This window comes from Conger conger, chromosome 18 (genome assembly GCF_963514075.1).
Source record: "Conger conger chromosome 18, fConCon1.1, whole genome shotgun sequence".
Taxonomy (NCBI): Eukaryota; Metazoa; Chordata; class Actinopteri; order Anguilliformes; family Congridae; genus Conger; species Conger conger.
The window spans coordinates 32,472,504-32,486,830 of NC_083777.1; the positions used below are offsets into that span (position 1 = coordinate 32,472,504).

The 14,327-nt window shown below is 47.5% G+C and overlaps 1 protein-coding gene across 1 annotated transcript; it reads right to left on the minus strand.

The window, feature by feature from the left end:
- Window positions 1–8,353: 8,353 nt before the first annotated feature.
- LOC133118357 (glycine N-acyltransferase-like protein 3) lies at window positions 8,354–11,342 on the minus strand. Its single transcript, XM_061228282.1, has 5 exons — window positions 11,268–11,342; window positions 10,005–10,112; window positions 9,736–9,856; window positions 9,506–9,638; window positions 8,354–9,248 (listed from the first exon to the last, which is right to left on the minus strand). Exons 1-5 carry the CDS (start codon window positions 11,340–11,342, stop codon window positions 8,849–8,851), a joined length of 837 nt encoding a protein of 278 aa, XP_061084266.1. The 3' UTR covers window positions 8,354–8,848.
- Window positions 11,343–14,327: the final 2,985 nt, after the last annotated feature.

Consider the following 14,327-nt stretch of genomic DNA (forward strand, 5'->3'; position numbering starts at 1 on the left):
TCCTCCTTCTTAGTTTATTATTATTTGGTTCATCACTGTAAATAAAATACACCTTCAGCACCTCATCATCTCAGTCCCTCGTCCTTCGTGTCTTCCATCCTCGGTGCACCCTAACATTACCTCAACAAACACGGGTTGAAAGAACCACATAAAGTCTTGCTTGCCCCGCACTGTAACCCCACTGGCTGACGTGAGTTAGAAGATTCCATTGCTAAAGTTTGTGCTAAGGGTAACGTTCACAGTAAAAATAAAAGAACTAACTTTTCTACATCAGTGTCCTTTCTATGCCAACACTGGGTGTAACAGGTAGTTTTATTGGTTTTTATAATTTCTTTTAACAATTTAAAATCTTTTTTCTTTTTTTTTTTTAAACACACTCAATAACACAAACAAATCATTTAAACAAACACTTAAACCAAAGGAAACAAAGACACCAAATGAATGAAAAACAAATTTTAAGAAAAAGTGATTCAAAAATGGTCACAAAATAAAAACACAGAATATCCGACAAAAATCAATATGCAATTCAAAGAAACAAAGGTGGATTAAAAGACCAAGAAATAGGAAAAAGGAAAGTCCATTTCGCTCAGGTTTTACTGTCCTGAGAGGCTTCTGTGTCCCTTGGGGGGGTGGACTATATGATGAATTCTTTCCAGTGGTCCACCCCCCACTTCTCTCTCGCCAGGTTCTTGCTGCCGTGCATGTCCACCAGAATGCCGTCCTGGAGGAGGTTTTGGATCCTCCTCCGGAGAGTGACCAGGTCTACGGATGTTTTCTGGTAGACCTTGATGTTCCTCGTCTCCCACAGGACCTGCTTCACTGTGTTTATGATCCTCCACTGACGCTGGAGCACGGTGGTCTTGAATCCCCCCGGCGGACCGTAGAGGATGCCCTCAGCCATCAGGGAGGACCTCGGCAGGAACCTGCTCAGGGAGACAGAGAAACAAACAAGGCCCCAGACCCGCCTGGCCACGGAGCACTCCCAGAACAGGTGGTGGATGTGTTCTGAGTCAGTGCATCCGTGGGGGCAGCGTTCAGTCAGGGCTAAGTGCCGGCGATACATAAATGTTCTAGTGGGGAGACACCTATGGGCTGTCATCCAGGCAATGTCTTTTTGTTTGTTTGTAAGACACTTATGTGTCACATTTGCCCAGATGACTTGCGGGTCCAGGTCTGCCCCCCCACCCCCTCGGGAGCGTTACAATTTGTCCAGATCTTAAATGAGCCATAATCATTTTATAGCTCCACGAGGTCAGGCCAGTCCTGGGCAGACCCGTCCTGTAGGCAAAGTCCTTCAGGGCTTGGTAGACATAGGGGGGGTCCCAGCTGTAGGGTATGGTGAGGTCCAGCACACCCAAGCCCATTGCTCTGAGGAAGGGAGTGGCATAGTACCTGGCAAAGGTACCAGAGGCCTTACCCACCTTACCTGCATTCTGGACAAGGGTGGCCAGACCCTGCACCATAATGATGTTAACAATGTCTGGGACCCCCCGCCCCCCATTCTGCTCCTCTTTGAGGAGGGTGACGCGTTTTAGCTTTTCCATAGTGCTCCCCCAGACAAAGCAGAAAGCCATCCGGGTAATTAGTTTCCCGGTGGCTTTGTCTGGGGGAAACACCCTCCCCACATAGAGCAGAATGGGTAGGACAATTGCCTTTAGGACGAGGATCTTACCCGCCATGGTCAAGGGCCGTGCACTCCAGCTCCTGATTTTATTTTGGACGTGGCGGAGGGCTCCCTCTCAGCTGGTTCTCCCTCCTCCGTCAGCCTGGAAGGTCACCCCCAGGAGCTTGATGGTATTCCTACGCACAGGGAAGGAAACGGTCAGCTCCTCACTCCAATGTGGAGACAGAAACAGTTCACTCTTGTCCCTGTTGACCAGGGCGCCAGTGGCCACACAGAAGTCGTCCAACACCTTGGTGGCACAAGCGATAGAACGACTATCTGTGGCGACGATGGCAATGTCGTCCATGTACGCCATCACCTTTAGCCGTTCCCCCCCCGCTCCAGGGAGTGGATAGCCCACCACCCCTGGATTGGCCCTGATGGCCTGGAGGAACGGTTCCAGGTAGATGACGTACAGGAGAGATGCTAGAGGGCACCCCTGCGTGACGCCAGACCTGACATCGAACGGGGCAGAGGGCTGTCGATTGACAACCACTCTGCCAGTTATGTCTGTCAGACAGATTTTTGTCCAGCGCAGGAGGGGGCCAGGAATGTTCATTTTCTCTAGCACTCTCTCCAAGCACACATGACTCACCCGGTCAAATGCCTTCTCTTGATCGAGACTGAGAAGGCACAAGGGGGACAAGGGGGAGTGGATGATTAGATCCCTCCCGAGGAGCAGGTTGTCATTTATGGACCTCCCCTGCACGCTGCAGGTCTGGTCCGGTCTGATCACTGATGTTATCAGGCCTTGGAACCTCCCCATCAGCGCCTTCACTATGATCTTATAATCGACTGAGAGGAGGTTGATCCTTCAGGTCCCCCTTCTTTGGGACAAGAGCTACTGAGCTCTGTCTCAGTGAGGCGCCTAACCGCCCCTCCCTGTACGCAGCCCCGAACACTTCCGCCACGTCCCCCTTCAGGAGATCCCAGTGAGCCTGGTAAAACTCAGCTGGGATTCCGTCAGGGCCCAGAGCTTTGTGCGTGTTCAAGGAGTGCACGGCCCTGGTGAGCTTCTCAATGCTCAACTCCGCTTCCATCTGCTCACCTCCCTTCCTTCGCCTTCCTCCGCCCGACTGCCCGGAAGTAGCCCCGCACTCGCTCCTTCACTATCTCCCACCACTCCACCGGGGAGTCAAAGAGATGTTTCAGACTCACCCACTCCAGGTATCTTCCTCGAGAAGGAGAGACGCACCTGGGGGTCTTGGAGATGGCTGATATTCATCCACCAGAGCCCCTTACCCACAGTTATAGGTTTCTCCCAGACCAGGGACACGGTTACCATGTGGTGGTCCGAGAAGTGCACCGCCTTGGTGGAATAGCTGTGCACCTTCAGGCCTGGGGAGAGCAGAAACATGTCAATTCTGGATGAGGAGGAGCCAGAGGAACATGTGTTGGGGAGGAGAGGCACCCCCGGCGTCGCAGAGGGAGAAATCCTTGATGAGGACCGCAGCAGGGTGCCGGAGTGATCCGGTCTTTGTTTGCTGCGGTCCTCATCTCTTAATACACAGTTGAAATCTCCCTCTACGACGACGGGCATTGTGCAGTGTAACAGTGGTGATAATTTAGTGAAAAGGGAGACTCTCTCGGCCACGCTGGTGGGGCCGTACACGTTGACGACCCTGAGTTGGGAACCCCCGACCTCGAGATCGGTGATGAGGATTCGCCCACTCTCCACAATATTGTGTGCTGTTATTTTAACAAAGGCATTTTTCATCAACATGCCGACCCCATCAGCTCTGGCGATGTTAGAGCCAGACCAGAGAGAGTCTCCCATTCTCCATTCCTCCCCCAGAGCGCCATCCCACTCCCGAAACGGAATTCCACATTCCTGGAGCAGGACGACGTCTGAGGGGATCTGTGATAGAATGGAGAAGACAGTGGTGCGTTTGTCAGAGTGTCTGATGCTACGGGTGTTGAGTGTGGTAAGTGTAAAGTTGTGTGCCATGATGTTTATTGTTTGTATGTGTCTGATGATCCGGTATGGCTATTAGCCATATTCTGGCAAATTTGGTTGATTGTATTAAAAATTGTGTCCGGGTTATTGTGGCGCCTACTCACCCCCTGACCATGTTCTCCCATGGGTCTCCCCTCCTGACTGCCTGGGAGGTTCTGTCGTGGAGAGGTGGGGGTGGTTGTTCTTGCCCCAGGCCTCCCCCCAGTGCCTGGGAGGGCCTGGGAGGAGGGGGATGTTGTCGCCCCCTTTTGAGAGTCCGGACCGGGGGCTGGCTGGTCCCTGATGGAATGGGGGTGAAGTGTGCTGATGTTCTGCAAGTTTTCCTTATGGTGGATGAGTAGCAGGTTTGGGAAGGGGATTGGGCCTGGCAAAGATTTGGGACTTTGTACCGGTTTTTTGTTTGATTGTACTGTTTCTCTTTTTGCGTTGATTGGTTGGCGTGCTATTGCTGGGTTTGGAGGCTGGCTGGGTGTATGTTGCGTTTTTGCTGTTGTGGGTGATCTAATTCTTTTTCCCTTCCGTTTAGGTTTTTGCCACGGGGTGATGGAGTTTGTGTCCGAGTCTGCTGATGAGGAGTCTGACCCCTCCACCACAATGGGGGTGTCAGAGTCAGGCTCCTCTTTGACTGTGGTGACAGTGGGTTGGGTAACAGGGGGTGCTGTTGAGGTGGGGGTTGCCGGTGTTGTGCTGCAGGGAAGGGTCAGTGGTGTTTGTGTTGTGGGGGTTAGACTGTCAGGCTGGGGCAAAGGGGGAGTGGGTGCTCTAATGTGTGGTGTGGGGATAGGGTGGGGTGGGGGAGGGGGGGGCAGTCATTGACGGTGGTGGGGGCGCGGTGCTCCGGGCCCTGTTTGCGTACGAGGGGGGCAATCACGGAAGAAATGCCCCCTCACCCCGCAGAGGTTACAGGGCCTCGGGTCACGGCACGCCCTGGTCTCGTGCTCGCCGCCACACGACTTGCACTTGACCACTGTGTGCAGGCTGCGGCCAAGTGACCTAACTCGCCGCAGTTCCTGCACAGCTTGGGCATGCCGTAATAAAACACCACGCCCCGGTGTCTCCCCAGCGTGATGGTGCTGGGGATGTGACATACCCCCCCCACTGCAGAGGGGTCAGGCTTGAGCTGGACCAGCCATTTCCTGGCCCCTGCATGTGACTCCATCCTCATCCAGGACCCTCCTGGCTTCAGATTTTACTTGCCCGTACCTGCCCAACCACGTACTCACATCGTGGTCCTGTACAGTACACATACTTCTGCCGCATCTGATGAACTGTTGGCCTCAGCTGTAGTTAGGCTTGGCTGCACCCTACATACAGTCTCTTTTGGAATCTGGGCTTTGGCCTTTTGTTGTCCTGTCTTGAATTTTTGTTCATTCCCTGACTTTTACACACCCGTTCAATGTGTCCCTTTTTACCACACTTCCTGCACTCCAACACTCAGCAGCAAAATGTCCTGTTTTGTCGCACTGGTAACATTTGCTCTGAGCTCCCTTTTCATCGGCGGAGACCTTGTGCAGTTTTCCACTGCTTTCACTGAGGTGATGAGCCGCTAATTCCATGGACACACTAATTTCAATAGCTTTATCCAATGTAAGTGCACTTTCAGTTAGCAGACGTTTCTGAGAAGCTCCACTCCTCAGGCCGCACACGAGCCTGTCCCTTACGGTGTCATTCAGTACATCATTGAATTCACAATGCTCAGCTAGCTTTCTTAGTGCAGCTGCAAACACTGCTACGGACGCTCAGCAATCACCAGGGGCTTAGGTGAAAAGTGAGCTGTTAAAGCAGCCACTATACTTTCATAGCTTTTGGTCCCGGGCTTGTCTGGCTGGACCAGGGCACGTAGCAAGTTATATGTTTTTGGCCCCATTACACTTAAGAACATAGGCACAAGCTTCTCGCCTTCAATGCCATTTGCTTTAGCAAAGTACTCAAAACATTCCGTGTAGGACTTCCACTGCTCCATATTTTCATCAAAGGCGCCAATGCTTCCTAGTATCCCTGTCATTTTAGCCTTGTTAGCAACTTGTTAGCCAGTACTCACGCTCCTTTGTTAACTGATTTATCTGCCAACGTAGTCGTCCTCCCAACGATGAAGCTAATCATCCGCTAGCCGCATTCATGGAAAACAGTCCGCTCAAAACTTTTCTTTCAAACAAAACACACGCAAATCACGATAATCTCCACAACAATCTCCATGACCCCAACCAGTCTGGCTTCAAGAGTGGCCACTCCACTGAAACCGCCCTGCTCGCGGTCACTGAGGCACTCCACTCTGCTAAAGCAAAATCCCTCTCCTCTGTCCTCATCTTCCTCGACCTGTCGGCCGCCTTCGATACAGTCAACCATGAGATTCTGCTCTCATCGCTGTCTGGGATGGGTGTCACAGGTTCTGCACTCGCTTGGTTTTCCTCCTACCTCTCTGGTCGCTCCTACCAGGTGACTTGGAGGGGCGCAGTCTCCGACCCTCAACCCCTACGAACTGGAGTCCCGCAGGGCTCGGTTCTTGGGCCTCTCCTCTTCTCGCTATACACCATGTCTCTTGGTTCTGTTATCTCTTCCCATGGCTTTTCTTATCACTCCTACGCTGATGACACCCAACTCTTCATTTCCTTCCCCCCCGACACCCAAATCACCACACGGATCTCTGCCTGCTTGGCTGATATCTCTGCGTGGATGACTTCCCATCACCTGAAGCTCAACCTTGCCAAAACTGAGCTTCTCTACATCCCTGCTAAGTCCTCTCCGTCAATCGACCTCTCATTGACTGTTGAGGACTTTGTAGTTTCCTCCTCCCGTACGGCAAAGAATCTTGGGGTGACTCTTGATAACTGCCTCACCCTGGCTCCACAAGTATCCTCCACTGCCAGAACCTGCAGGTTCTTTCTGTATAATATACGCCGTATCCGTCATCTCCTGACTGAGAAAGCCACCCAGCTCCTAGTCCAGGCGCTCGTCATTTCCCGCCTGGATTACTGCAACTCCCTTCTAGCCGGTCTCCCAGCGTGTGCCATCAAGCCCCTCCAGCTGGTCCAGAATGCTGCAGCCCGCCTGATCACCAATCAGCCCAGGTCGGCTCATGTCACCCCGCTTCTCATTGGCCTCCACTGGCTTCCCATTGCCGCACGCATCCGTTTCAAGGCACTAGTGTTGGCATTTCAGGCTGCTAAGGGGACTGCCCCACCTTACATACAATCCCTGATCACTCACTACTCCCCAGCTAGATCACTCCGGTCTGCCAGCTCTGGTCGCCTTACAGTTCCCTCTCTACGTGCACCTGGCGGTCGAGCTGCACGTTCACGCCTGTTTTCCGCTCTGGTTCCTCAGTGGTGGAATGACCTGCCTACCACTGTCAGAACAGCAGAATCCCTCCCCCTATTTCGACGCAGACTCAAAACCCACCTTTTCAAACTCTACCTTAGTCCTCCCTCCTGATTTCCCCTGCCCCTCCTTTCTGATATCCCTATCCTTGTCTAACCCCCCCCCCAAAAAAAAAAAAAAAAAAAAACTTCTGAGGACAACTATGTTTAGAACAGCATTTCCTGTGTATTTTGCTGGTTTCTGGATGTGATGCTCTGACTTATGGTAGAACCTATGCACTTGTAAGTCGCTTTGGATTAAAAGCGTCTGCCAAATGACTAAAATGTAAATGTAAATGTAAAATGTTATCCTCGTCGCCACTTTGTCGTAAAATGTAATCCTCGTCGCCACTTTGTCGTATATTGCCTGAGTTTCATTCCCGTTTAAACTCTTGCTACAACATAAATCAGACGGAGACGGACTTGAACAATACCAGGAGAGTCGTCCCTTTATTTTACTTCCAGAAACAACATGTGACCCGAAGGTCTCTTAAATCAGAACAGTTAGTAAGGCACTAGCCAATTGGTGGCAGTAACAGAGTATAACACCCAATACCCGAATATATGACAGAACCCAGCATCAGGGTCCAAAACCTCGGACAGGTGTGTCTAATGTGCGGTGCAGAGCAAAGCTTTGAAGCAGACCACAGGTCATCAGCCATCACTGCTCTTTTTAATACAGCTAACAACATGACCAAGAATGTGGTTCCTTATGGGAATCAATATTTGATTGAGCTTTGTGTATAGCAACTTTGAGTGTCCTTTTTGTGCCTGTTGGTTGAGAATTGGAGAATTTGAGATCTGGTTTATATAGAAAAAAACGAAATTATTTAAAATTCAACATTTTGAAACCCAATGATTCATCATTGTGGCAATCGCCCAAATTATAATTTCGCTTTGTATGCTATTCTCTAAAAATAAATGTTTTCCTTAAAAACGGCGTTTGTTTTGTCAGCTTGATCTTAAAAAATAATTGCCGAAACTTAAATGAGGTTTTGTTTTGTCAGCCGTCCTTAAGAAAATAATTGTTCTTATCACATCGTACAGGTATACAAACTGCCCTTCACAAATGTGTTCTTGTCAAAAATAATTGACATGACAGGTTACATCAAACGCTCAAAAATAAATGACATTTTGCGTCACAGGCTATATAAAAATAAATGTTCTTATCGCATTGTACAGGCATACAGCTGTTCTGCAAACTGTCTTTGCCAAAGTTACCCCCCCCCCCCCCCTACACAAGACTTCCTGTCCTGCACGGTTCATACCTGACCTGTCCTTAACATCGATAGCCCACCCCCACAACGCCAGGCATCCTGCCCTGCAAGCAGTTTTCTAACACAGAGGAATCATTCGGTATTTTCACACTTTTCTTAAGCATACACATTATTTTATTCAATTCAGGTTACATATGGGTCACGATACTTCTAGCACAAATGAGCAGTTAATCAGTTTGAAAATATGTAAGCATACTTAATCGTACTTTAACAATCGATCAATGGTGGTTTCCATAAGCTCATCTGTAATGAATGACATAAATTCATTGGATTACATATTCTACAGTTGACACTGTGGTTTCTTGCGTTTCCATAAGCTCATCTGCAATTAATGATATAGGTTCATTGGCTTGCATATTGATTACATGAGTAATAGGCAGCATACATGTGATATATATCGATTATAGGCCGCATACATATTGGTATACTTTTGGCATGAAGCTTTAAGAGTTTTGGAGGAACCAGCTTGCTCAACTCTGACAGTTTGACGGTTTAATCTGATTTTGACTTGTGATTGATTTGTCATAAAATGGAGATAGAACATCTTCTTCTGTGAATTTTTCCTACAGTAATTTTCCTAAAAAGAAATACTGGTTTAGTAGTTGAACTCATACCAGGCAGACCTGTAGGAGGGGTCCTCAGTAAAGCCCAGTTTCTTTAAGAGCCTGTAGGAGACCTGGTTCTCCTCCTCAATGTAGCAGTACACAGGGCAACCCTGGGCATGGAGCCTTGCTGCCATGGTGCTCAGCAGGATCTTGGCATAGCCCTTCCCCCTGTGCTCTGGCAGGGTGTACAGCAACCCCATGGCACAGTAATCATACAGCAGCACCCAGGAAACTGGACGGCCTTCTTCATCAGTGATGCAACATGTGGGGAAGTGGCTTATCAGATGTTTGATTAGTTGAAAACCTTTTTCATCATCTCCATATTTCCAGGTTTCATTCACCAAACCGACATGGAATTCATTCAGGGAGGAGATCCTGGCCTCCACATCTCTGTGGGGAAGGACAGGAACACAGGACTTAGGTTGAGGAAAAAGGCCTGTTTCATGACCAGACATTTGGATTTCATATAGTCAATTAACTTCAGCTGAACCTTGACCTCACATGAAAAGTAAGGTCTCTGTGCCAATGAGAGGACATTCAGTTCGACACCATTGGTATGTCTCAACAAAAACACAAAAACCACCAGTGGCAAATGCAAGGGAGCTTCAACTAAAGATATGAGAATGGGAATGACCAACTGAATGTACCTGCTCACTGTCAGGTGAGGAAGGTGATTTGGGTCTTGTAATTCCAGGAGGTGAGTTACACCACACGGTCTCATTGTGACATCTTTTGTGGCAGAGATGTCCTTCAACATGGTGGTATGAAGGATGTCAATCCCTTCAGAAAACAAGAGAAACCCATAATATTAATCATAAAAACACATGGATGGTTGCAATGGCTAGAAAGGTTAAAAAGGAAGAAGAAAATTATCCACCTCCAATTTTGAAGTATTTATTCCAATCTAAGATGCTGTCTTTTGTCAACATTCTCTTAAGAACCTTCTCATCAGTACTGAAGAAAGTCAGTTCCTCATTTTTAAGCAGGGTGTGTTCACTCTGTTCATGCCATTAAAAAATAATCAGTTAATCAAACAATGAACATGTAATATGTATTCATATTGAATATAGTACAATTCTGAAATTGACTGGATGAAGAGAATGAGTGATTGAACATACACATACATAATATGTAATATGTATTCACCTTTTGGTGCGGTCGACAAATGACGGTTTTAAAATCAGGCCAGGAGTCCACAACAACCTCTAGTGAAGGTGGTTTGTCTCTATTCATACCAAACAGATATCCATAAGCCTAAAGGACAAAATGCAAAAATGTTCTTCATACCGAGACTCTCTCCACCCTGTTACATATTCCATATGTGGAGGGAAGGATCGCCCTGATCATTAGACGTGGATATTCTCTCAGACACACTGACTGCCGGCCACGCCCTGATTAATGCTCTATAAAGCCCAGTCTACAGCAAACAGCCAACTTGAGATGAGACCAGAATTATGGTTGTGTCTATCAAAGCTGGCTGGGTTGGGGACCAGTAGCTTGTGCTCAGCCCTGCCTCAGCTAGTGTGTCAAACTGACACTTACAGTCAGCCTTGCATCTTACAGGCTGAGTTGCCTTCCAGTTCTTCTGTTTCTCTGTTTGTCCCGTGCATCTCTTCCCTGTCAGGTGTGTTTTGTACCTTGCTGGGTGCTACTGCTCCATCTCCTTGTGGGGTGTCTTGCACAGTTTCCCCATACATATGGAACAGAGTGGAGAGATAGTCTCCATATGAAAGAGAGCGTATTGGTTATGTTGTAACCATGGTTCTCTGGTGTAGACCACTCAAAGTCAGGGCTGATCAAATGTTCCGTGCCAACTCCAGTGCTTTATAGAGCATGAATCAGGGCGTGGCTGGGACAACCGGGGTGTCATAAAGAATATCCACGTCTAATGACCAGAGGGGATCCTTCCCTCTACATATGGAATATGTAACCAGGGTATCAACACAGTATACAACCAGAACAGTTTCGACTGCATGCTTCCTACAGATGGTTGCATGTGTAACAGGTGAAGAAATTGCCTGAGTCCGAGGTGGGATTTGAACCCCGGCCTCTCACTTGTCCAAATTATTTGTTGAACGAACGCGTTACCAGTCAGCTAAAGACGAACTCGCCTCTAGCCAAGGGCAACAACGTTCGTTTTGAATTTGAGGGTTACGTCATCGGGGAGTGTTGCCGCGATAACCTGCTACCAGCCTTCGCTTTTCACTGCACCATCCATGCTTACTAGCGAACTAGCTGAGCTAACCATGCTACACTCACCCCCCTTTGACTTCCTTCTCCATGTGAAACTCCGCAGCGACCATTTTATTTATTTTATTTTTTACTCCCACCCAGATCCGAGTCACGGCACCAATGTAACAGGTGAAGAAATTGCCTGGAACCTGCCAAATTAAATAATGTATACATTACCATGAAGCTTTTCGGTAAGTATGACCACAGAACCTTTTCTGCTTGTTGTAACGCAGCCTTATTTAAAATCTTCATCTTTTCAAGACACGATATCCAGTTAAATATGATTGCAACATTTGTTTGGAAGGTGAGATGAGTTTTGGGGGTGTGTCTCCTCTTTTTTTTTTTTCAGGCTAACCTCATTGGAGCAGTGTACCCTACTTTGGCAGGTAAAGCATGAAGTAGGCGTTCCATTTGGAGTTCAGCAAGATGTTTTGTCATGTAACACAGTGTAGCACCTACACCGAGGGATTGACAAGGGAAAAGATGGTCTTCCCTAGTCAGCGAAACTGCCCAAAGATAGGTGTGCCAAGCTTGTGGCATCATATTCAAAAAGACTTGAGGCTGTAATTGCTGCCAAAGGAGCATCAACAAAGTATTGAGCAAATGCTGTGAATACTTATGTACAGGTGATTTCTTAGTTTTTTATTTTTAATAAATTTGCAAAAATTTCAAAACAACTTTCATGTTGTCATTATGGGGTGTTGTGCGTAGAATTTTGAGGAAAAAAATGAATTTATTCAATTTTGGAATAAGCCTGTAACATAACAAAATGTGGGAAAAGTGAAGCGCTGTGAATACTTTCCGGATGCACTGTATATGCAGTATTTTACTGTGGATCTGTTTCATCAGACAATGCTCACCTGTGATATGCAAAAATGGCAATTTCCCTAACAAAAGTTAGTTCATCTGATCTTACTGTGGATTAGCAGGGAAAGTAGGTAAAAACTCAAACGAATGTTCACAGTGTGAGGATATCAGACTCTTGTGTGGTTATCCGTGACTCTACCTTTTTCCAAATTTCTTTAAAAAACGTCTTTCGTTTTGCGTTCCCTCCCTAAAAAATAAACCTTCTTCATCAAGCCTATTCTACAGGCTAGATGAAGAGGTAATATTGACCTTCTTAACACACATGGTCTGAAATTGCGATGCGTGCCATGAATGATGAGTCTCGTGCACACTGTAGCGTCTCGGAGTGAGTGGTTGCAAACTGTAAGAGGCCGACAGAGCAGCGTTCAGTTCATTTTTGGCACCTACAAAATTGGTGCCTTGGTCACACTTAATTTGTCTGACTGAGCCTCGCAATGCTATAAAGCAACGCAGACCATTGATAAAGGCATCAGTGGACAGATCATCCAACATCTCCACATGGACGGCACGAGAGCAGAAGCACGTAAAGAGCAGGCCATATCTTTTGTTTTCTTTTCGGCCTTGTTTAGTCATGAATGGGCCGAAACAGTCCAAGGCACAGTAAGTGAAAGGTGCAGAGGGTTCTATTCGTTCTCTGGGAAGATCATTTTCTGTCCTTCAATGGGTCTCCCTAATCTCCAACAGACTACGCACTGGAGAATGTAGGATGAGACAGATTGACTTAATCTTGGGATCCTATAGCCATTTGAACGGATTTCATTGATGGTAAAGCCTTTGCCCTGGTGTTTAACCCTTTCATGGCAGTGTGCAATTATCAGTTTTGTGATATGATGCTCTCTTGGGATGACTGTCAGGTGCTTGTCCAAACTAGGAAGGGCTGAACAACCTAGTCTCCCTCCCACCTTGAGCAGAGCATCCTTGTCTAAAAAGACATCAAGATGATATAGCTTGTAGCAGATTTCCTTTGCTTATTGTCTTTATTTCTTCCTGATATGCTTGTTTTTGTGGGTCTTTGATGATCACTAGCTCTGCGCTTTGTCATTCACTGATAGTGGAGTGTGCATCTGATTTGTCCTTTAGGAGTCGCCGTCGGAGACGTGCTATGGCCCTGACAGCCTGTGCCCAGGATGAGAACTTTACCAGGCGGTCTGAGAGACTCAGTCTTTGTTTGCAACGTTAGAACCTTTCTGACCTCTCGGTCTCCGATTGGAAGTTCCAGAATCTCCATTGCTGGAGGTCGAATTTCCTTTTCCCACAGGAACTTTGGACCTGTGAGCCAAGTGAATGACAGCAATTCATCTATTGTTGTTCCCCTGGACGCGTAGTCTGCAGGGTTTTCATTGGTGGAGACATAAAGCCATTGTTGGGGTGTTGTGCTATTGCGTATCTTCTGCACCCTGTTTGTGAAGAAAGTGTGAAAGGGTACATAAATAACGAAGCGACACGCTAAGACAACTTTAGAGTCTGCCTAAAAGAACTCTTCCACATTGTCATAAGCTCTTCTCTGAGCATGTTACTAACCATGACTGAAACTGCTGCTGCTGTCCGTTCTAACCTTGGAATTGTGATGACCTTTGTGGGAGACACGCAAGACTTCCCCATGATGAAAGCACAGTGAACGTCTGCATCCTCATTCTTAAGTCTCAGATAAGAACACTTTCCATAACCAGTGGTGCTTGCATCTGAGAAATGATGCAGTTCCCTTTTTACCACTTTTCCAAAGTTAGCAGGCACATAACACCTGGCTATCTGTATTTTCTCCAGATTAACGAGATCCTTTCTCCATCGCTCCCACCTTGGGTCTCAGCTGTTCAGGCAGCGGGTCATCCCATCCACTACCTTGACGACACATTTCTTGCAGGATCCTTTTTCCACAGAGAACATGGGTGGCGACAAATCCCAGGGGGTCGTATGTCGACTCCACAGTGGATAATATTCCACGCCGTGAGGAAGGTTGGTCTTTCAGTGTGATGCCGAATGTGAAGCAATCCTGCTCTATGTTCCATGCCCAGTGCTCTCTCTGTTTGCATCTCACTGAAAGCAAGGTCCTTTGTTTTGATGTCTGTTGCATGTTCTGATGCCGGTATACTGTTTAAAACAGCATTGTTGTTTGATACAAACTTGTGTAGCCAGAGACCACCTTTATCACATAGACAACAGTCTTCCATTTTCGGATGATGGAGGCCACTGTGCTCACTGTGCATCACCTTCAAAGCAGCAGAAATTTTTCTGTACCCTTCCCCAGATTTGTGCCTTGTGAGGTCTAAAGAAAATTCCTTTGACTTCATGCTTGGTTTGTGCTCCGACATGAACTGTCAACTGTGGGACCTTTTATAGACAGGTGTGTGCCTTTCCAAATCATGTCCAATC